Consider the following 23,364-nt stretch of genomic DNA (forward strand, 5'->3'; position numbering starts at 1 on the left):
ACTGCTACTACTTCTTCATCATCTACTATTACTACTACTTCTAGTAACAATAATAAGAATCTTTTGATGTAAACTATGCAGCATTAAGTTTGCGAATTAATTTGAACTGATGGACATCTTTTAAGTAAATTTGCATGTTTATTGTGAGGCACACGTGTTGTTCCTGGTGTGTTTGTGACTTGTAGGAAAACGTGCTTTAGGGGGAATCCCTTTGGTGTAAACATTCTGCGGCGCTGCTCGCTGTGACGGCCGTTAGTGAAACATTTATTTTTGAAGTGAGCTGTTGTGGAAGAATGCGGCTCGCTGCGTTTGGAGAGAGAGGAGCGGTTTGGCTACTGGTTTGGTTCAGGCTGTTTTTTGGGTTTGTTTTTTTTTTGCTTGAATAAATAAGAATTTAGTTGGAAGTGGATCCTGTTTGAGCAGGTCGATGTTCTCACGCCCATGCAGAACCTGTTCGTCATGACCTCTGTGATATCAGACCTGCTCGTCCTGTTGGGCTGCGCCACAATGAACTCGTCAGCATTTTGAACTGACTCAGCGTGTACAACCTCAGATCACTTCCTTTGATTCAAATAGAAAACGAGACGAGCTGACTCACGAGAAGGCCTCTTTGAAGTCGTTGGGTTTGATGCAGCGCACGTAGTGAGGAGTCGTAGCATTCAGGGTGTCCATGAGCAGATGCAGAGACGTCCGGAACTAAAAACACAGAAATGTGTGAGAACAGCAGCAGGAAGCACCACAATGCTCCTGAAAGTCCTGCAGAGCTCACCTGATGCCCCACCGTCTTCCTGTGCTCTTTGTTCGGAGCTTTGGGAACCGTCTTCAGCGCTCGGACATTCACTCTGGCAGACTTTGCAGGGGTCACGTCGTCTTTGTCACTAAACAGGTCGGCGACGAGCTGAAACTGAGGGGAAGAAAAAAAAAAGAAAAAGAAAAGGAGGTCAAAGAAATGTGACATGCATAATCTTAAGATTCAGGTTCACCAGTTCATCAGAAACAAGCAAATTGAATTCCTGCTACACTAACAAACCCAGATAAAGGTCAAATAAACCAGCAGGAAGGACAAAATGATCATTTGTCATCACAAATTACAAAAATGTGCAAAATGTGCAGCTTAAACAGATGACGCGGAGCTGGAGTCTCTGATCTCACAGGAAGAAAGTCCTGGTTCTGGTTCGTACCTGGCTGGCCTTCAGGATGTTGATCTGCTCCTCGTAGACGGTGTCTCTGTTCTTTTCCAGGAAGCCATCACACTGATACTCCACCTGCAGAGAGGGCAAGCTGAGCGTCAACCATCAGATGAAGATAAGCAGATGGACTCAGACTGTAAACTCACAAACAAACGCAAAACACATATCTAGATATTTCATAGTGATCATGATCAAGGCTTTATTTAGTCATTCTAAGCTTGACTGTAAGTGTGAAAGGAGACCTGCCCAGGGTGTATGCTGTCATGTATTTTAAAATACACCCTATTAGCCAAAAGGACCTTAATACGATTTCTCCAATTCTAGATCTGTCCAAGTGATGTAAATATGAAACTTTTCAATGTTTTTATAATGTGATAAACAGCTGGACCACAGCCTGAGGAGACTGTTTAAGGAATCCGCGTTCCTGTGAAGTGAAACCCTGAGGACATGAGAAGGACTCTTTTTAATACCCTCTGCAGGGGGTGAATGTCCTCGGCTTTAATCTGTCAGTGGAGACAACTCTGCCTTCAGATGATCACTTTCATTCATTTCCGCCCCCAGACTCTGGAAACTTTAAAGCTGACCTATTCTGCTTATTTTCAGCTCTGTTTTTCACTCTCGCTGACATCCTGTGAAGTTCTGTAAAACCAGTAAAAAGATCGGGTTTCCTCTGAGAGTACAGTGTTTGGATACTCAAACTCTGAACCTCATCAAACAGCTGGTGGAGGAGTCCTTGGCTCACCTTATCAGCGAAGTGTATGATAATGAAGGAGATGTTGGACATGCGAGGTTTCTGGAAGTGAGCGCTGCTGGAGTGCTTATTGTAGAGCTTCTGGGCCCAGTTCTGATCCGTCCCCTTTGGCACCTGAAACACAAACAGATTACACAACAGCTCATGGAGGAGATCTATTCAGGCTACCTGAGCGCTGAATTACACATTTACTTCCTCCTCCAGTGCTGTCCCACATTATCATCATAACTTCAAAGACAGAGAGAGGATGAATAAATCATCAGCTCTGATCTGAGAGATTTACACCAGATAAACACACAGATAAGCACCAGAGAGGTGCAAGAAAGTGCAGCACTCAGCAGAGTTTCCGACACTCAGTCTAAACACGGCAGCAGCTCGGGAAAACTGGAGCAGACATGAACCCCATTTCATCACAGCCCTAAGAGTTAGGGCCCGAGGATCATCAAACTCTAAATATTACAGGAAAGTTCTCCATCTTACATTTTCCACACAACCCATTAAAAAGGACAAAGTGTTTGCAAGCGCTCAAAAAAATAAGGCAAGAATAAGATTATAAGCAGATGTCTCACGTCTGTGGAAAAACGTTGTTTTTATGAGTGATGAGCTCAAACTTTCAATCTAAACAAAGCATATTTGATACATGAAACTAAGTTTCCGATTCCAGGACACGAAAATGAAGCCAGCATTGACGCCAAAAACCGCACATCCTCCAGTGTCCACTGGAGGCTCCAAAAGTGAACAGAAATCAACAGTTTTGATCGCTACGACTTATTTTTTAATAATAATAATAATAATAATAATAATAATAATAATAATAGATTGCATTTATATAACTTTTTTTCGAGACACTCAAAGCGCTTTACAATGCCACTATTCATTTACTCTCACATTCACACACTGGTGGAGGCAAACCACAGTTGTAGCCACAGCTGCCCTGGGGCAGACTGACAGAAGCGAGGCTGCCATTTCACACCATCGGCCCCTCTGGCCATCACCAGTAGCTGGTAGGTGAAGTGTCTTGCCCAAGGACACAACGACCGAGACTGTCCGAGCCGGGGCTCGAACCGGCAACCTTCAGATTACAAGGCGAACTGCCAACTCTTGAGTCACGATCGCCCTTTTTCTCCTTCATAACAACTTTACAGGGAAATGGATGGGTGGAAATGGTTGGTTCATTTATAACTCACCTGTTTAAAGTTTGCACTATTAAACGCTGTCTGTAGTCGTTAGCTGTCTGTAATTCTTCACCTCAGCTAAATAGTCTCTGAACTGGACCTCTGGATTGTTTTTGTGCTGTTGGAGAGTTTTTGAAGAAGTTTGAACTCTTTATCGCTCTAGCACAAATGGTAACAGAGTTACGGTGACTTAAAGAGCCTGTATAAAACAGGCCAGCTACCAGGTGACGGTTTAAAAATAATTATCGGATCATTAATATGTAAGGAAGTCTGAAATTTAGTTCATGTGAGCGTAGCTCTAGGATTTCATTATTTACCGGCATTTGTGGATGCAACAACCAAGCTAGCAAGCTAGCTAGCATTAGCTTATAACTTAACATTTCCTTCTGGCTCCAAAAACCCGTTAATAGTGCCTTAATCCCCACGAGGTATCGAAACGGCATGTTTCACAAAAGTGCTTAGACAGTGTAAAATGCTGGATGGATAAACATTTTCTCAGCTTAATGAAGAAAATACTGAAATTCTTGTTTGTGCTCCGGAAAAGCATACAGCTCTAATACTGGACCCCTGATCTTGGTCCATTAGCCTTTTATGCCAAGTCTTCCATCAGGAATCCTCAGGGTAAATTTTGACTCTGGTTTTACTTCAGATGGTCACGTTCAGTCATTCATGTTTTTATCACTTAGTACTACTACTTCCACTACAATATGTCCTAATAGGGCTGCTCAATTAATCGAATCTTAATCACGATTACGATCTGGGCTTTCAACGATCATTAAAAATGACTGAGCCGATTATTAGCCCCTCCCTCATTTATCCGCGACACCTTAAAGGCCGGTCCGTGAAAATATTGTCGGGCATAAACTGGTCCATGGCACAAAAAAGGTTGGAGACCGCTGATTAAGAGGACCCGAGGGAAGCTCGGAAAGCTAAGCAGAAGTTATTTGGAGAGTGACTGCCGTTGGTTGAAAAGAGAGTTTAAAAAAAAAAAACTTCAGTGGTGTTGCACACTATTTTATATTATTTTTTTAAAGTCATTGTTAACCCTTTAAAGCCGGTCAGAGCAGTAAGCTCCGTTTTGCGTAACTATTGTTAAATCCCTGTAGAACCTGAACCGTGTAAGCTAGCGCAATAATTAGTTTTCCATATGAAACCGGAGGAGTTGTACTTACATCTGATGCCATCAGCTTGTCCTCGGTCACGGTTTCGTTCCACATATAGCTTTGCAAAAATTGCATAAAAAGCGCTTGCAGGAACAAAAACATAATATTCCAGAAACACGCTTTGCCGTTCCTATCAGCTGTTCGTAACACTTCCCACAGTGAAATGATGCACATGCTGTTTTCTTTGCAAATTTGCATCATAGGATTGTTTTTTGTTTTTCCTGCAGTATATAAAAATTGCTGTATCTCCAAAATAAAACTATGAAGACACTCAAAATAAATTTCCTGTGGTGGGAAACTATTTTTTGCAACTTTATTGTATTTAAAGTTTTGAGGGATAAACCTCTTAAATTTCTCCAAGTAGAAATATATGTAAACAAAACAAAAGCGATTTTCAATTTTTTTTGTAGTTTATTGCACTTTTTTGCAATTTATGTAATTACTATGCACTTAATGCATACATATTATTAAAATATGGGCTATAACAGTTGTATTGATGTATAGCAACTTGAAATGCTCCCACAAATGGCACTACAGCATGTAAAAAAATAATATAAGCTCTGGTGGACTTGGTTCTATAGTAGGTCTTAAAGGGTTAAATAAATATCGTCAAATAATCGTGATCTCAATTTCAGTGAAAATAATCGTGATTATCATTTTTGCCATAATCGAGCAGCCCTATGTCCTAAGTAGTATTATCTCACAAGCAAAACTGGAAACTGTTATTCATGCTTTTGTTTTTTCAAGGTTGGATTACTTTAACTCATTATTCACCTGCTTAAACAAAGCATCACTGGAACATCTGCAGACTGTACAGAACACTGCTGCCAGACTTCTGACCAAACCACCAAAGTTTTGTCACGTCACACTGCTACTCGTCCAGCTCCAAAGTACGCATCAAGATCTTGGTTCTCACTTATAGGCCTCTGAATGGTCAAGCACCAGCATACATCAAATAACTTTTACACCTGTATGTCTGTATGTATGTATGACTCTGGAAGGCTCTCCCCTTTAGTTTGAGTCTGCAGACTCTATTGAGCTTGTTAAAAAGCAAAGCAAAAAACTCATCTTTTTAAAATGGTTACTTTTTTTTGTTCAGCATCCAAAGACAACTTTGAAGGTTTTCCTTGATTCCATCCTTTAGTAGAGTCAACACAGCAGTTTTGCGTTCTTTTTGTGTTATAGTTTTATTGGTTTTGGAGAAAAGAACTTTAATGTCAAAATCACAAAAATATAATGTGTGTGACGGTCAGTCTTACTTTACACTCCTCGTCCAGCAGGTCCAGGATGCCGAGCCGAGCCTCAATCAGGTCGATACACGGCTGGTTATCAGCAAAATCGATCAGAGTCCAGGGGATCTGCTCCTTCATGTACTCCTCCTGCTCCAGCTTGAACACATGCTGAGGACGTAGGAGGATAACAGTTTGAATCAGTGAAATCCTGAGAGGTGTGGCAATTTACATTAAAGTTCATCAGAAAACTCACAGAGTTGAACTGCTGCTGGAGTTTCTCGTTGGCATAGTTGATGCAGAACTGCTCAAAGCTGTTCACCTCAAACGTCTCAAACCTGATGAAAAACCACAGACACCTTCTTATCCAGGTCAACAAAACAAACAACAGCAGGTGAAGCAGGTGGTTAGACGCAGGGCTTCGTACCCATAGATGTCAAGGACTCCGATGAAGGAGTGCTGCTTGGTGGACGTCTGCAGAGAAAGGTTAATGTGCTCTACGATCCAGTCGAACATGCGGGCGTAGATGTGCTTGGCGAGGGCGTCGCGGGCGTTGGTCGCCTGCTTGGTGGACATGGTCTTCACGTACGTCTCGGAGGTGGTGGCAAGCTTCCTGTGGCAGAGCCAGTGCTCCATCTGCTGCAGCTCCACACCCAGCAGGTTGCAGAAGTGCTGCAGGTGGACGTCCTTCCTCTGAAACACGAACAGAGTCAAAGTCAGAGCGTCGATAAAAGCTGAGAAGAGACTGAAAGAAAGGCCGTAGATGTACCGCAATGTGGCAGGACTCCCCGTCTCGGTCCGAGCAGATCTCGACGTTCCCAAGATGAAGGATGGACGCAATGACTTTAAAGATGCTGTTCTGACTGCTCTCCTTTATACCTGTAGATCAAAAACATGACTGAAGTGTCTGTTTATGGGAGTCACAGGAGGGCCAGCAGGTCTCTGTTAACGCTTCGCTGCATCTGAAACCAGCACATGGTGAAAGCTCGACCATCAGCGTCACACTACAACTGATCCAGAGTCTGAGTTCTTACTACGAGCATGGAGACGAAGAGCAGTTTTAAATTTAAAATCCTTTTACTTGTTTTTAATAGCAGAAAATGGTCTCATTGTCATGCATGCATCCCACATCTTAATGTTAAGATGAACCACCAAACATGGTGTTCGGGACAGACTCGTGACTCTTACCCAGCAGCGTGAAGGCCTCTCTGGTCTTCTTAAAATCTTCGGCGTCATTCACGCCCTCGATGAAAATGTTTTCGCCTAGAGACGTGTACGTGAAATCCTCTGCACTGGCTGAGGGAGGAGAGAAAGAACCGATCATGAGACGAAAGTGAATATTTACAGGCAGAATAAATACTGACTGAACTTCCACAGCAGTGAGCTGAATCCTGGTAACATGAAGAAGCAGGAAAAGACTTCAACCTTAACTCTAAATAAATTTTTTTGTTCAGAGATGAAAAATGATCATTTTTAGACCAATAATCCTCAAACGATTTGACCCTGAGGCCGACTTAAAGAAGCGCAACTTTAGACTAATACTTTATCCCATTTAATAATAATCGTCCAACCTAAACACAGCTCCCAAACTTTTGACTCACTGAGGGCGAGGTCTTTGAACTCCGGTAAGCTGGCAGAGGCGCAGAGCTGGTAGAAGATGTGATAATTCCTCTCGTCCTCAGCCTGAGAAAGAAACAAACTCTTTACACAGATGAACCAATCAGGTTCAACCAAACATCCTGAGCGAGTCTGTGAGACTGACCTGAAACACGACGCGGGACTTTTCCAGCAGGTAGGTGCGCATGTTGGCACCGATGATGTGGTAATGTCTGTTAAAACCGATCTGGATGTACTTTCCAAAGCGGCTGCTGTTGTCATTGCGAGTGGTTTTTGCATTTCCAATCGCCTGATGGAAAAAGAGACAATATCATCCATGTTCTTTAAAACTGTGCAGCAGCTCCTGCTGCTGCATGGATGCAGATTTATTTCATGTGAAACAAGTCGCTGTTCTCCCCTCCGCAGCCAACTCCGGACTGCCTACAGCACGCTCCATCGAAGTTTTTGAGGTACAAAGTAGATTTTTCTCTACTTCTATTCTCTGGTGTACACCTGCTCAGTACTAAACCTCCAGGATATCGTTAAAAAAAAATACATTTATAAAAAAAAAAAAAAAAAAAAAAATTCTAGCAGGGGTCCAGAGATGCACACCAAGTCAAGGGAAATGGGCCAATTCACACAATTTTTTAAATCCACGATTCTCTGACTACAAAGTGTTTGGAAGGAGGTTTATTTAACCTGCAATTTGGCAATGGATATAAAAAGAAAATTAAAGTGCTGTTGGCATCGTAATATAATATGAAACAAGGCTCCGCCCACTCACCTCCATAATGGGACTGGACGCCAGAACTTTGTCCTCCACGTTGGTGTCGCTGGCTGAGCCGCCCACCGTGGCAAAGAACCGCATGGCGTACTTTGCAGAAACCGTCTTCCCTGCTCCGGATTCTCCGCTCACGATGATCGACTGATTCTTCTCATCTCTGACAAACACCACAGATGAAGAAAATGAACCACACCACCTCTATGGTCACAATGCAGGACTTTAATTCGTTCTACTAAAGTTAGCAGATGCTTGGCCCTGAGAGAACGATGAAGACTAACAACAATAACAATATTAACTGATGTAAATACTAAATTATTCACTTTTCCATTTGTTTATCAAAATATTTGGATTACAGTCTTTAACTTGTTTGCAAAATGCAACGATTTTAAGGTTTTTAGGCTTTTTTTTTTCTTCCTTTTTTGTTAAAATATTTAAACTTCTTTTTAAAAATTTCAGACTTGTCTTTATAAATATTAAAATTATTTCAATTATTGTAGTTAATGAATTTTAATTTCCAAAATATAAATCTAAAAATGATTAATTTCCTTTTTCTAAATATGCCATCAAAGCACAAATATATGTCTACATACATAAATCTCACATTTAAAAATGTGAATCTATAACTTTATGTACATAGATATGAATCCTTCAGGTGTTTTCCAAGAATCACAACAAATAATTTTTATTGTGCAAACTGGACAAACACTGAAAACACAGTTAACTGAGACTGTTGGGAAGAAATATTAGAGGATTCAAACAAGTTTAACCATAAACCCCAATCTGATTTTCATTTTGTACAATAAATTATATTTGTGATAATACATCCACTTACATTAGATAACATGAATATTATCCAATGTTTCTGATGAGAACCTCTCAAGCAGCTCATATGAGTTCTCCTGAAACTGCTCCAAGTCACAAAAATACTGGAAGTAAATTATAAAATGAAATTATCTGCATCCTTTACTTGTGCTCTTAGTTTGAAGGTTATGTAACAAAGAAGAAACTGTCCCTCTCTCAGACGGTTGTTAAAGTATTGTGAGTATGCCGCTTCCTTAAAATGAATAAATAATTCATTGAGATTCAGCTGAGAGTAGAATCGGCTAAGATGTTTCACAGCAGCTCTGGAAACACTCTGCAGATGCGAGTTCCACATGGATGCGAGTTCCACATGGATGCGAGTTCCACATGGATGCGAGTTCCACATGGATGCGAGTTCCACATGGATGCGAGTTCCACATGGATGCGAGTTTTTCATGGTGTTTCACCATCTCTGCGATAAACTCAGCAGATACAAGTAGTTTAAAGAGAGCGTTTCCTCCCACGTATCTCGCCACGCTAACCAGCTGCTTCGCACACGCTGCTGAGCAGAGGCGTGACTGTAATTAGACTCCATCACAGAGAAAGTGGGAGTTTTTCCTCAGCTCTGTAATCATCGTGCTCTTCCAGCATCAAACCGCAAATGTCACAGAATAGGACGCACTCGTGCCGACGACCAATAAGAACCCACAGTCTCACCTGGCCATCTGCTTGTAGGCCTCTTCGGCCACAGCAAATATGTGAGGGTCCATGTCGCCCATGTTCTGCCCGCTGTACGCATTGATCACCTCCTCACCATAAATCTGCAGCTGCTCGTACGGGTTGATCGCCACCAGCACGATCCCTAAAGAACACACGACATAATGTTAAATGAACAAGAATAATCACACAGTGAGTAAAAATATGAACAAAGTGTTGATCTATAAAAGGCAAATAATAAATACATGAAACTGAAAAAAAACAACTCCTTAATTAATAAAAAAAATAATAATGAAATACTAATATTACATATATATACACGTATATGTGTATATACACATATATACACACACACACACACACACACACACACACACACACACACACACACACATATATAAATATATAAAAACTATGAAGTTAGTCAACAGATAATGACAATAATTTTTAATGACAATTCAATAAAATTTATAAATATTCGAATAAACAGACAAAATAAGCGTGAAGGTAAAAAACATTGAAGAAATGAAAGAAATTATGTGATATTAAATGTAGGTAAAAGGAGAAAATAGGAGATATACAAAAGTAATAATAAAATAGTGAAATGGAATAAATAAACATCTAGTAACACAAATAAATATTTCTATGATATTTCTAATAATCCTGCACTAAGTGAACCACAGGAAGTGCTGACTGACCACAGTACGTGTAGATGGCGTTGGACTCAAGGAATCGCACTCGCAGGTTGTGCAGCACGGCGGGTTCGTGCAGGTAGCTGAGCGCCGTGAGGTCATTCTCCCCCACCAGGATGTCAGGGTTACGCAGGAAAGGAAGAGGGTTACTCTTCGGTCCCACGGGGTACTCCAGAGGCTGAAACGGGATCAATACGCCATCAAGACACAATCAATACGTCGTCACACAGACTCAGATTGTCCCAAAGACACTGAAGCCTGACAGAGGAGGTATCCTTTAAGTCCTGACTCCCTCAGACCCTGCAGGCTCTCCTGTTACAGATGTGTCACCGACACACAGCAGGACAAACATCAACATCTGGACAGAAACCAGAAACTTCGCCTCTGCCTTCAACCATCAACCACTTCATGATGTGACATCAGAACATGAGGTAAAAACGACGTTGATGGAAATTTTAAAAAGTACTTCTGAAAGAAAAACACGACTCTTTTAATTGGATTTAAGAAACAAATTTAAGATTTAGTGCGATTTTTAAAACACACACCTAAAGAGGAACTCAGTGGAGAGATGCAGCAGACTTGATGAATGCACCTGTGTGCTGTTCTCTCCTGATTAACACTCAGTAATGACTGATCATGTTCCTGATCAGCTGATCATTCTGGGCTGAACTCTGATAGATTTACTCATCAGCAGCTTCTTATGGATAAACCACTATGACAGCATCATCTACACAGTGAACCGTAACTGTGCTGTGATCAGTTTGACCCAACATGATTTATTTACTTGAAAATTGTATAGTTTGAACAAATATTTGTTTCCGTCCTCATTTTCTCCCCTTGTGAAATGTGAAAATTTACGAAATTAATCATGTAAACTTATTTTATGTACAAAATGCATTAATCCATATACGCTCCTCTCTGATCAGCGGAGAAGCACACAGTCTGATGTAAATGAGCTGAAGAGCAGCTGAACATTGTGACAAGCAGGAGTGCAGATTTGTTTTCCAATTCCTGCTGAACACTCAAACTGGCAGTGGCACATCTGGATCTGTCTGTTACCGTTTCATCCTCGAGTTTCAGCCGAAGGACCGGGTCTCCTTCTTTGTAGTCTTTGACGATCTCTGCAGCCTTCCAAACATCCTCCGTGTCCGGGATCCAGACCCGAGTGTACTGAAACACATGAAGAAGAAACACTTGAGTGCCAACGTTTCACTGCTCTCAGTCTCAGTTTAAACATCAGCTCTTCATGAGGGAGGAGACGACTGGACAGAGGCACGTTCATCAGCTTTAAACATGGTGACATGTTTGGGACAGACAAATGTGAGAACAAGCAGTGTAAATGTTTGACTTAAGCAGTGCGTGTACGTGAGTGTGGAGGATATGAACCTGCTGAGGGATAAACTCACAGATCCTGAACTCAGAAAAACAGAGTTTGAGAAAAGTGAAAAGATGGCTGAAGGTTAAAGCGCGGCCACTCCGAGGGCACGCGGCGTGATAACAGGGTCGTCTTTACCGTCAGTGTGAAGGAGCTTGTCGGGATTATCAGAAGTTCCTCCTGGACTTTTATCTGTTCCTGCAGATTAACACGTTTGCACTTCTGATCAAAGGAATCATTAACCGATTATCAGCTCTGTGGAAATTACCGCAGACGAGCTTTCATCTGAAATAATCCTGCAGAGGCATCATGACAGAGAGAGTAGCTCAGTCACATGACGGCATGAGACACCTGAACATACCTGGGTCTTTTATTAGAAGTAAAATCATTACTTTAGAAGAACAGACTCTGGGGACCGTGCTTCACTTTCAGGAGGAAAATTAGTTCTTGTCCTACTTTTGGGAACTCTTGGATGTTTTCCTGTTGGTTTGAAGCTGCTGAGCTTCTCCTCCTTTTGTTCCTCACAGACTGTCAGTGAGCTCCTCCCTGTGATGAGATTCATGATTCACACAGACTCATAGCAGTAGAGGAATCGTAGCGCCACCCCACCTTCAGTCTGGTGACTCCTCTGCCTCTTTGTCAGTGCAGCAGAGGTTACAGGTGAAGCAGAGTTCTCTCTCTAGACAAAGACCACCGAGCAGAACGACCCAGGTAACCCTGTAAAACCTGAACCATGAAACCAGCACCAGCACATGTATTAGTTATGATAGGCGTTTGTGCTACGATCATAATCTGACATACACCAATCCAAATGTTTCCAGATCCAGGCTGGTACCTGGGCTTCAGGTAAACTATGATCCTGAGCGCTGATCTGATATTAGAATCAGAATCTGTCTTCATGTGTAAGATGACATCAGGTCCACTTAAAGCTGGATCAGATATAACCAGCACAGATCAACGTCTGTGTTTATTATGCACATTTCAGGACCGCTGACGCAGCACCGGGTCAGCGCTGCTTCCCTCTGTTTGTTTGAAATCTTTTCAGACTTGACTGCAAACAGTGTTCATGACTGAGAAACTGCTGACGCTCACCTGTTTCTCTCCGTCTCTGTTTTGTTTGCATCATTACAGAAACACTGTGTTTTTTAAACTCCCTGCAGCTCCAGTCTGTGTGTGAGGAGGTGCATCACAGTGAGCCTGAGGGCAGGGAAAGAAAAGCTCAAGTTCCTGTAAGTAACACAGGACTGTTGGGTTGTTGTATCCTCAGACAGCTGATGAAAACACATCAAGGTTTAATCAGCCCACAGCTGCACAGATGTGTTAGTGCTGATCAGACTGACATCAGGTACAAACACGATCCTGAGCAGATCTTGTCCCTGTCTGCCTCTTTGACCCTCTGAACCCAGTGGACCTGCAGCGTGACCAGCCCAATATCGTCGTTTATGGTTTGTGTTTGTTCCTGTTCTTCATTCATCTGCAGCAATATGGTGTCACTTCCTCCTCTCAACAGACAAACTCAGAAAAATAAAGGAAGCAACATCACAGCATCTGCCTGCATGCTGAGTCCATTCAAACAATCTGAGGTCACTGTGACAGAAACTAATGAGAGCTGAGGACAAACATTCCCGCATTACATCACTGCCTTCAATGCAAATGCACTGCTGTGCACCAGAAGCTCGTTTCCATACAGTTTGCCTGTGTGACAGACAGGAATCACATGAGGTCACATGACCCGAAGCCACTGAAACACTCATGAGAGCAGCCCGGGAGTTCAGCTCTACTGAAACACAGCATACATTAGCACAGAGAGCACGGGGAGGCAAACTGATGGAAATCTCTGACGCCAGGCAGAAGGCAAATCAGTCCTGATGACATCATGAATATGTACATTACATAATTGAAGCACGCTCTGGTTACTTTCCATAGAAACAGGGGGAGTCAACATGTTCCCAGACATCCCACACAATCCCCACCCAACATGTTCAAGGTTCCTGTACAGCGAGCTCCTGCCGTCTCCTGGCAGGTAAACCTGTAACTGTGGATCAGGCAGGTAAACCTGTAACTGTGGATCAGTCCATGTTCAAAGCATGAAGCACACCGCAGGTGCACATGTGGAGAATTGACCCTGTACACGAGAAAACGCTAACTTCCTGGTTTGAGACCGGATGTGGGGTTGTGCATTTCCGGTAGCTTTACTTTGCGGTCAATCGCTACTGCGAACATATACTCCAAAATCATGTCCAAAACTCGAAAACGGAAAGATCGCGTTAAGTTACAAAGAGCAGAAGGTGGGAACACTCACCACTGTTGTGTCATAAAAAATCTAATGATCAATTTTGACGTTTAAAGAGTTTAGATCGATCAGTTGTTTACATCACTCAACACAAGCAGAACTGCATCACTGCAGCAGAAGACACATCGTCCACATTCAGAAGCACATCTCTGTATAGTGACTGGTCTCATGATTTAAACAGGCAAATGTTCAGCATTCAAACTACAGGTGAAGAATAGTCAAACCAGATGTTTCCCCCATTATGTCGAGATCAGCTAGTCAAGTACACACCTACACAGCATGTTAACAAACCGTGAAAAAAGCCACACAAAAAATGAATGATTGCTGATAAGGGTTTCTATACATTAGTATGTACGAAGGGTATGTTGTGACTTACCTTAAAAATTACAGCGGTCCCTCGCTATAACGCGGTTCACCTTTCACCTCGCTGTTTCGGATTTTTTAGTGCAAGTTTGCATGCTTATTTTTTTTTACGTCACATTGTTTCCTGCGTCCTGATCGCTGCAGACGATCTCCTCCGTGACGTCTCTCCTGTACAGTACAGAATCGCTGCATCGATCGCTAGCAGTGTGACTCTGAAGTGCAGCGCTGTATGTCCACGATGTCCACCAAACGTTTTGCACCGTCAAAAAATAAAATTGGCTACTTGATTTCACCCATCGCTGGTTATTTTTAAAACATAACACCCGCGATAAACGAGGGACAGCTGAGAAATATAACATTTGAATCCATTTTCTCTTTTGCTCTGAGGCGCGGGGAAAAAATATTGACAAGTTGATGAACATCATTTACAGATATATTGGGTAAATGCCCAAGACATCTATAGGAATGTAAATCACCGCTTGATTCATTCATTTGCTTAACTTGTTTTGGACCATAAACCAGGCGCCGGAAACAAAGCTCCCCACAGGAGCTTCCGCACCGGAAGTAGCATATGCAAACGTGCACACAGTCAATAACATGCAGGAAGTTCTATAGCCCAACGTTTTCTGCCCACACTGGAGAGCCATCTTGGGGTTAAATAACATCAAAAAATGATTATTATGAGAAGCAGCAGATTTGTATAAGAGCTTACAGTTCTCACTGCTGTGATTTCAAAGCCAGCAGAAGCACTGTCCTCGCATCCTGGAGCTCTGATCTTCATCTGTGTGGCAACAGGCAGGTAAACTGTGCTTCAAAGAACCGAAACCAGCACAAAAATGTCGATTCAGGCTTTTTCAGCTCTCCCTAAACAAACACAGTTTCTCCTGCTCTCCGTCACCACATGCTTCTCAAACCGGAATACTATTACACACCATTTAAAGCCTCCTGAGACTGGGCAGGTTAACATTTCAACTGAAATCAGAACCACAAATAGAGAAAAACACCAGGACATTAAAATTCATTACAATGCTGCTATTTTAACGTGAAGTAGTCCCATTGTGCTTATGCTCCTGTTCTTTATTCTTGGACCCTACTAAATGAGATTTTCATGAGTCACAGTTCAAAATATCAGAATCAGAAAGGGTTTTATTGCCAAATGTTGAGCAGGTTTACAACATTAGGAAATTGCTGCAGTGCTTAGTGCAAACATACTGTCATATAACGCTTAAATAGACATGAAAATAAAAATAAGAATAAGAATTAAAAGTGCTAAGTAGATAGATATATACATGAGTGCAGGTGGTGAACAGTGCCAAACATGGAATGCTGCAATAAATATCTGATACTGAGTAGATGGAGCAGCCTGTCAGTTTGACTTCAGTCTGAAACAAACTGTCTCTGCTGCTTAAACGGAGAGTGTGAACAGCAAATGGGCGGAGCTTCTATACCTTCTCTATGACAGCATCCAGATCCAAGAGCAGTGAAAAACTGACAAATGAGATGATGATGATGATTATTAGCATTATCATCATCATTAGAAACTTTGGTTTGTTTGATGTGAACAGGGTGTGACGTGTAACAGAATAACAAAGCTTCAGTCTGCAGGCATGAACTAAAGGACGTCTGACACAAAGTATGCTGTGAGCTCGTGTGTGATGGCATGATCTCTATCAAACAGTGTGTGAGTGCGGTGTGAGTAGTAAACGTGTGCGTGGTGTGAATGCGTGTGTGGTATGTGTACGCTGTAAGTTTATCTAGGACACCATCAGTAATTATCCAATGACTGAGAAGCATGAAGTCCACATGCACAGCATCTCAGCAGGAAACTCAGCCAGTAATGAGGACACGGACACACACACACACACACACACACACACACACACACACACACACACACACACACACACTTCTAAAGTTGATTTGTTGTTGTTGTTGTTTTTCCTTCACGTCTCTGCACAGGCTAGCATGTCTTCAGCGGGGGAGGGACTGTACATGTATGTGGACAGTTACTCATTGTTTGTCCTTTGAACTCTGATAAGTTTCAATTCATTCAGCCGAAAGTAACACAACATGACAATGAAGTGAAGAAGAGCAGCTTAAAAGCACGTCTCCACAGACCAAATCTGAATCGTTTTACCCCCCAAAAAGTCACTGATCAGGGCAGAGCTGAGCCGATTTGTGAAAACATTTTCTTCCCACCTCTACAAGTAATCTGTAACTTGCCAGTGTTGTGTTAAAAAAATACTATTGAGCAAAAACAGCTACTGGATTCAACTCCATGTTCAAACAATGTTACATCTACCCGCAGAAATGCACAACAGAGAAACTGCACAGCTCCAGCATCATGCTAAAGCTCTCTTCCACATCTTTACAAAATTTAAAGCTGTGGCTCAGACTCAGAAAGCATCTGTGTAAAAACAAATACAGCAGGTCTGATTTCTGAACGAAGCTGGGTTTAACTCTATCTCAGACTTTGTTTTCCTTCTGTGAGTCAGAAACGTGGACGGACTTGACATTCCGCTGCTGTGCTTTGTTTTGGGGGAGGGTTTAGGGAAAGAAGAGGACCAGCAGTGGAGGACAAGTACAGGTTTGGAATAAAAGACGAGCCTGCAGGGGAAGTGAAGGTGTTGGATTAGCACACACAAAGACCTGAAATGGCTCTGAGTCACGGGGCAGAGTTCACAGGCTGGTATTTCACTCTGAGCCTCTAACCTGAAGAATGAGTTTGTCTGTTTCTACATGCACAGATCAGGTTTCCATTCAGAGCTGCACAGGTGAGCGAAGTCTCCGCCCAGTGACGTGTCAGCACGGTGACATCAGCCCCAGGGTGAGTGCTGGGTGTGTCCTGCAGGAAGAAACAATACGACCTGTCGAGGAACTTTGACCTGCACTGAAAGCTCAGAGAGAAGAGAGGCCGAAGGTCGTACATATCAAACATTCACCCTGACAAAGCACATTACGACACTGCGTGTCCTTCTAATGTTCTCTAATCACACACTAGTGTGGTGCTAAAGCTAAAGGGAGTCTCCCTTATTGTTGCTACAGGAAAACGTCCTCTGAGGTTAGGCAATAAAGCACCACACATATACAAACACAGAGACAACAGCTGCTGACGTGATCCACAGTTCAAGCTCAGCAGGAGTGAGAGACTTCAGGTTCAGTACTTTGGTCCATTAACTTTTCAGTTGTGATTGGACTGTTTCAATGACATCACCCTGCATCATGCAGGTGGGAAAAACCCAATATGACTTCAGTGTTTCCATCAACTAAATGCAAAACCATCTCACCGCGAGCACCTTTCAGTGGAGGTAAGGCAGCAGAGGTTCCCCTGACCAGCTCACCTCCTGGGTGTTTTGGCCATTTCCAACTTGGAAAAAGCCCAGGAGAATGCCTCACTGTTCAGAAGAGCTGGAGGAGATTGGTGGGCATGGCGGGAGTGGGAGTCCTGCGTATTTCTGTTCAGACTGCTACCCCAAGACTTGTTTAGCAAATGGGCGGATGGACATCCTCAACTAGGGCCACATCCACACTAGCCCAGATAACTTTGAAAACTGCGTTTTTGTATGAAAACGCGCCGCATCCACACTTTCGTTTCCAGATGTTTTCACAGAGTTGTGCGTCCACATTGAAACGGACGAAAACGCTTATGTTCCAGTACTGCGCATGTGTGAAACGCAAGAAGATTCGGCCTGCCTCATTTCTGTCTGCCGTTTATTTACTTTCCAGCTCTTTGAAACATCGCGGCAAAATGTTGAAGAAAAGCACCGTTTTTAAATGGACTAACATGAGGTGGAGTTGTTGCTGCGAGTAACAAAAAAGTACAAAGTTGCAAAAGCGAGTGAGAATTAAAGAATTTGAAGAAAAGCTCTCTGGAGCATGTACAGACTGATATTAATCTTTAATAGGACTGTCAAAACTGAGAGCAAGCAAAAACAACTGCTGTATAATGCCCTCTGATAATGCCTTAGTGTAATTGGTCACATGACTGCATCACATGACTAAAATGCGTCATCGGACCCACAATTCTGTGAAAACGACTGAAAACGCTAGTGTGGACGCAGAGTGTTTTCAGACGAAAACACCGTTTTCAAATCTATCCGGGCTAGTGTGGATGTAGTCTATGATGACAATGTTTCAGTGTCTATCACACCGCTCATAGAGGGTCGTATGATAGGGCAGTGGTTCCCAGACTTTTTTTGCTGGGCCCCCCTTTGTTTTACAAGAAAAATCTTCGCCCCTCCCCGCACAAACACATCCTCCAACCACACACATCCATATTTTGTTTTCAAACTCCATTGCGTTCATTTCACACCTCAAACAAACAAAAGTAAACTGCAATAAATTACAGGTAGCAATATAATAAACTACTAACTCTTTTACACTACGTCCACACCTACATAGGTATTTTTTGAAAGTGCAGCTGTTTTTATGCGTTTGGGCCTTTTGTAAACGGCGTTTCGAATCACCGAAAACACAGATTTTTTTTAAAACTCAATTTTTGCGTGTACGTGTGGACGAGGAATACAGAGTTCATCACGCAACATCAAAGGTATGTGCTTTTTTTCACGTCACGCTGTGCGCCACGTTATTGTTTACACGAGATGAATTGCAGAATGGCAGATAGAGACAAAATACTGTTAATCTGACTATCTGCAGGTTTTACACGCTTACATACACACGCAGTTACTGTCCCTCCATTTACAAAGGCAGAGGCACGGTGTGATTATTTTACATGTAGTTGTTGTTGTTTTTTTTCAATGTGTAATAATATTCAACATTGCTATCAATACATTTTTCAAAAAATGTCTCTCTGTACAAAATCGGTTCAAAAAACAAACAGCTGTGGGATCCTGTTTGTCCGCGATTTGAACCGAGGGAACAAATCGTGGCAGGATCAGCCTGATGTTATTTGTATCTCACTGTAACTTTACTGTATAAAGAGCCAACATCTCCAAAATATCAGGAGTAGTTTAGTCAATACAACAAGTGTTTGTGAACTAAAAATCAAGAATGTGGGATACTGTTTGTCCGTGATTTGGAGAGTCCAGCGCTGCTCCCGACGCAGGGAAAACTAATTCTGCAGGGAGACCTACCTCGGCACTTGTGTAGGTGAAGCCAAAGGGAAGATCTGCTTCACCATATTTTCTAGTCTTTGGCTTGAAAGGTTGGTTTGGAAACATATTTGGCGATGCTTCATCTCTGCGTTTGTGTGGGAGCCCTGTCAAAAGCCTGTCCATTATGCTACAGCACCCCCCCCCCGGCTATGGTTCTGTGATAGGGGGTCTGTATGCATTATCATAGGATCTCCCTTACGATATAAAGCATATACAATACATAAACCTTGAGGCGTCTGTCGTTGTGATTTGAGGCTCTATCAATAAAATTGAATTGAACTTCTGCTTCCAGCCTCATCAGTGAGGAACAGAAGTTAGATTGGTTACAGGATTAGTGGACTCGGTTTTCAAACAACCAGCTTCCTCCACCTCAAACTCCACGCTCGGAGAAAAACATTCTAACACACAGACAAAAGTTACAGAAACCATAACCATCAGTACACCGTGAAGTGTACAGTTAATCAGCAATAACAGTTCAAACATGGTCACCTCAACTGTCAGCATTCAGCAGTTCTGCCTAATGCTAATAACAACATTAAACTGAAAGCCTTTAATTATTATATCAAACAAACATTCACCGAGTTCAGGATCACTGGATTCTGTCACTACAAACTTAAAGGAAACATTTATGTTTGAGAAGCAAACATCAGAACAAAGAGATAATAAATCTCTTTGATAAATGCGACAGAAGTCAGATCTTTGTGTAGAAGTTTGCTCTGCCAGATTTGTTAGTTTACCTGCAGGAACGCACGTGGTAAAAATGATTGACACGCAGGTGGAGATGCCTATGACAGGCTAAACTGGACAAACGCAAACACTTAGCAGGTTAAGGTGAATGATAGTGTTAGCTTGATTAGTTTGTGACCGGAGGTGACATCATCAGTGAGCCGCCAGGGTGGAATGAGACCGTTTATTAATCATGCTCTGATCTTCATCCAAATCATCCAAAGACAGGTGGAAACTCTTCTTATCAGGCCCCCACTGAAGTGGGCGGGGTTCTGACAAGAAGAGTTTCCACCTGTCATCTTTCTGGATGGGTTATGTGAGTGAACATGGCTCTCTGCTGGCAGAATGTAGGGATCTACAGACGCTCCATCCACCTGCAGAGAGCGTCTGTTGGCAGGCTGAGGCAGTGTCCAAAACATAAATCAAAAAATATTTTAGTTTTTAAATACTTAAGTGCACTTGATTCATCTAAGAGTTCACCTGCATTTTGTTTATAATATGTGAGACAGGTGAGTGCAGAGGTTTAGTGCTAATCACAGACACATTCATGAGTCTTCAGGGTTTCTGTGAGCTGGACAGCACGCTCCATTCATCCAGCAGCTGCAGCGCTAGCCGAGCGCTGACAGCAGTGGGAACCAGAGAGCTGCAGCTCAGGAGGAGAGAGATGCAGTCTGTTTGTTTCCTGCTTCCTCACAGACCCACAGCAACATGTAAATCCACCAGCAGGACAGCTCCACCCACATTTATCAGAAATCACACAGACTTCTTTCCGGATACAAATAATTACCTGCATGTGTAACAGTCTGTTATTAACTGCTTCAAAACAGCAGACCAATAAATACATTTAACAGCTGGAATAGCTGACTGACAAAACCCCAAACAGCAGAACTGAGTGAGACAGACGCCGGCTCTGGAAGGGTTTATGTCACATTATTAAAAAAAAAGAAATAAAAAATACTCGACTCCAGGGAAAAAAATGAAAATAAACCCACAATGCCTAATGAACAAAACTCTGAATCACTAAATATTGAGGTGCAGACAGACTCAACATTTTGTAATGAAGACAGCAAACATAACAAAGCTGCTTCATCACCTCAGCGGAAAAAACTCCAGCCACAACCAGCACCAGAAAGATTTAATGAGAACTATTAATATTCACCAATGAACAAAAGAAAAATGATCAAAACATCAAAAATATCGATTCTGAGTCCCAAGAGTCAAAGTTAATATGAGATGTGTGGCCTACTTTAGTTTGCCAATGATAATAAATAAATTACTGACATGGCAAAATAAATGCGTGAAACTGAGTATGTCATCTTTCCAGAATCTTTATCCCTGTGACCCCTGACCCTTCGGTACCTGATGCAGGAACTCAGTATTTTTGATTTTACAATCTGGATGTATGTAGTGCGAAGATGCAGCTTCCTCAGAGATGGAAGGATCCAAAATACCAGTAATGTAAATTCATAAAGACTTTCAGACTTCTTGTTTTAGGTCATTATGGAGCCATAATCACGTAATCAGCTGGTCAATACAGCTTAGTGGGAAATGACTGAGCTGCTAGAGAGAACAACAAGCATACAAAAACAGAATAATAAAAGTCCGACATGGAGCGAAGTCACTGCTGCCCTGATCATCAAAGTGCGAGAAAAAGGAGAGAACTGTCCGAGTTTAAACCGCAGCTCTCTGGATTCTGGAAGACACTCTGACCACTTGGTGATCAACAATTGTTAAGATTAATCAGATTGTCAATCAGATTAATGAGTAAAGAAACTCGTCCCACTGCAGGCCTGATCTGCTCTGACTCAGCAGCCTCAGCAGAGTCCTGGATCTGAGTCCAGCAGATTCCCACTCTAGACCAGCATCACTCTGAGATCACCCTGATAACACAAACCCTCTTGGAGAGCCCAGCAATCATGACTCAGCTGAGCACAGGTGGAGCTGCAGGTGGAAACCCTCCCCCCAAATACCAGATTACTCAGTCTGATGAGGTTCAAAGTGGCCCCACTTAATGAAGCGGACCACCGAGCCCAGGAGGAGGATTACAGATCAGAGCTGACTCACAGATAGAGACACACACACACACACACACACACACACACACACACACACACACACACACACACACACACACACTCAGTCAGAAATCTGCGTCTGATTCTAATCTGAAACATACGCTCACGCTGTCCTCGGAGCAGAGCTGCGACTAACGAGCTGTAATTAATCTCAGCTAATCCCGGCATGCACAGCAGAAGACGACGACTTCTCCTGAGTGAGTCTCCATCATTCAATCCAACCGCTCCTCCTCTGCAGGGTAGCAGGGGGGTGGGGTTGCATGGTGCCTGTCCTCGCTGGCTTTGGGTGATCACATCTAAACAGTGGCAGTTTCTCAGACAGGGGTTAAAAAGAGAGGTTACAGCTGAATGTGAAGGATGTAGAAAAGTGCTGCTGTCAGAAATGTTCACATGACTGAACTTCACTGTTTGTAAAACAATATTAAACATGACCGACTGAAAGCTGAATGGACTTCAGGGTTACGCCTGCACGTGTGTTGTTATTTAGTTTTTACTTTTCAGTTTTGGTTCCATTCCAGAGATGTCGTGATTTTTTTGGTTTATATTTTGATAGTTTCTGTTAATTTTTACGATGTGATTGGTATTTGTAAGACTGAAAGAAAGCCGGTGCTCCTAATCTCAGGGGCAGCGATCTAAGCAGAGAAGCCCACCCTCCTCCTCCACCCTTTCTAAGCCAGCAGGAAGATATAATCTCTGCAGTGTCCTGGTCTGTCCTGGGGTGTCCTCCCCGATACATGAAAAATAACACCGTGGAGGTGAACAGGAGGCGTGCTGGTCAGATGATTTAGCCGCTTCAACTGCCTCCTTTCAGTGTAGAGGAGCAGCAGCTGTACTCAGCAGCACGTACACATGGACAAGCTTCACAGATCTCACTGTTACTGCTGCAGGAACACAGACTCTGTGCTCACAGGTTAAACATGTGAACAGGTGTGATGACAGGTGTGATGACAGGTGTGCACCTCTCTCCTGTCCTCTGAACATACCTACAGCCTGCCGTCATTATTTACAGTTAGCTTTTTAAAATCTAGCTGATCCAGCGTCCAGCCTACAGGTGCTGCTGCAGCTCATTTCCCCCTTTTTTCTCCCAATTATGACGCCTTTAAAATGAGGTTTTCATCCTGACACCAACATCTGTTACAACAACTGTCGCAGTCAGAGTTTGTGACGTCACATAAATTAAAAATGATGAAAGAAAAGTGTTTCAGTGACTCAAAACAACATAAAACATGGAAACTTCCAAATGTGCTTTTTAGTTAGAAGCTACAGCTATATAAAAATGAACTGTGGAAACGTCCCAGCAACACAATTTGAAGATGTAGG

The 23,364-nt window shown here is 42.6% G+C and overlaps 1 protein-coding gene across 2 annotated transcripts in view; it reads right to left on the minus strand.

Moving 5' to 3' along the window:
• Positions 1-23,364, minus strand: part of myo5b (myosin VB) — a 49,103-nt gene that overhangs the window by 20,049 nt on the left and 5,690 nt on the right. For both annotated transcript variants that reach the window (XM_026174640.1, XM_026174641.1), the window contains exons 2-16: positions 11,158-11,268; positions 10,105-10,276; positions 9,407-9,551; positions 7,889-8,045; positions 7,271-7,414; positions 7,110-7,191; positions 6,697-6,804; positions 6,278-6,387; positions 5,936-6,201; positions 5,765-5,846; positions 5,539-5,679; positions 1,933-2,055; positions 1,182-1,265; positions 770-904; positions 599-696 (exon numbers count right to left, since the gene is read on the minus strand). In XM_026174640.1, the coding sequence (XP_026030425.1) occupies positions 599-696; positions 770-904; positions 1,182-1,265; positions 1,933-2,055; positions 5,539-5,679; positions 5,765-5,846; positions 5,936-6,201; positions 6,278-6,387; positions 6,697-6,804; positions 7,110-7,191; positions 7,271-7,414; positions 7,889-8,045; positions 9,407-9,551; positions 10,105-10,276; positions 11,158-11,268 (1,958 nt within the window). The remainder of the gene's footprint in view (positions 1-598; positions 697-769; positions 905-1,181; positions 1,266-1,932; positions 2,056-5,538; positions 5,680-5,764; positions 5,847-5,935; positions 6,202-6,277; positions 6,388-6,696; positions 6,805-7,109; positions 7,192-7,270; positions 7,415-7,888; positions 8,046-9,406; positions 9,552-10,104; positions 10,277-11,157; positions 11,269-23,364) is intronic.

Source organism: Astatotilapia calliptera, chromosome 7 (assembly GCF_900246225.1).
Source record: "Astatotilapia calliptera chromosome 7, fAstCal1.2, whole genome shotgun sequence".
NCBI lineage: Eukaryota > Metazoa > Chordata > Actinopteri > Cichliformes > Cichlidae > Astatotilapia > Astatotilapia calliptera.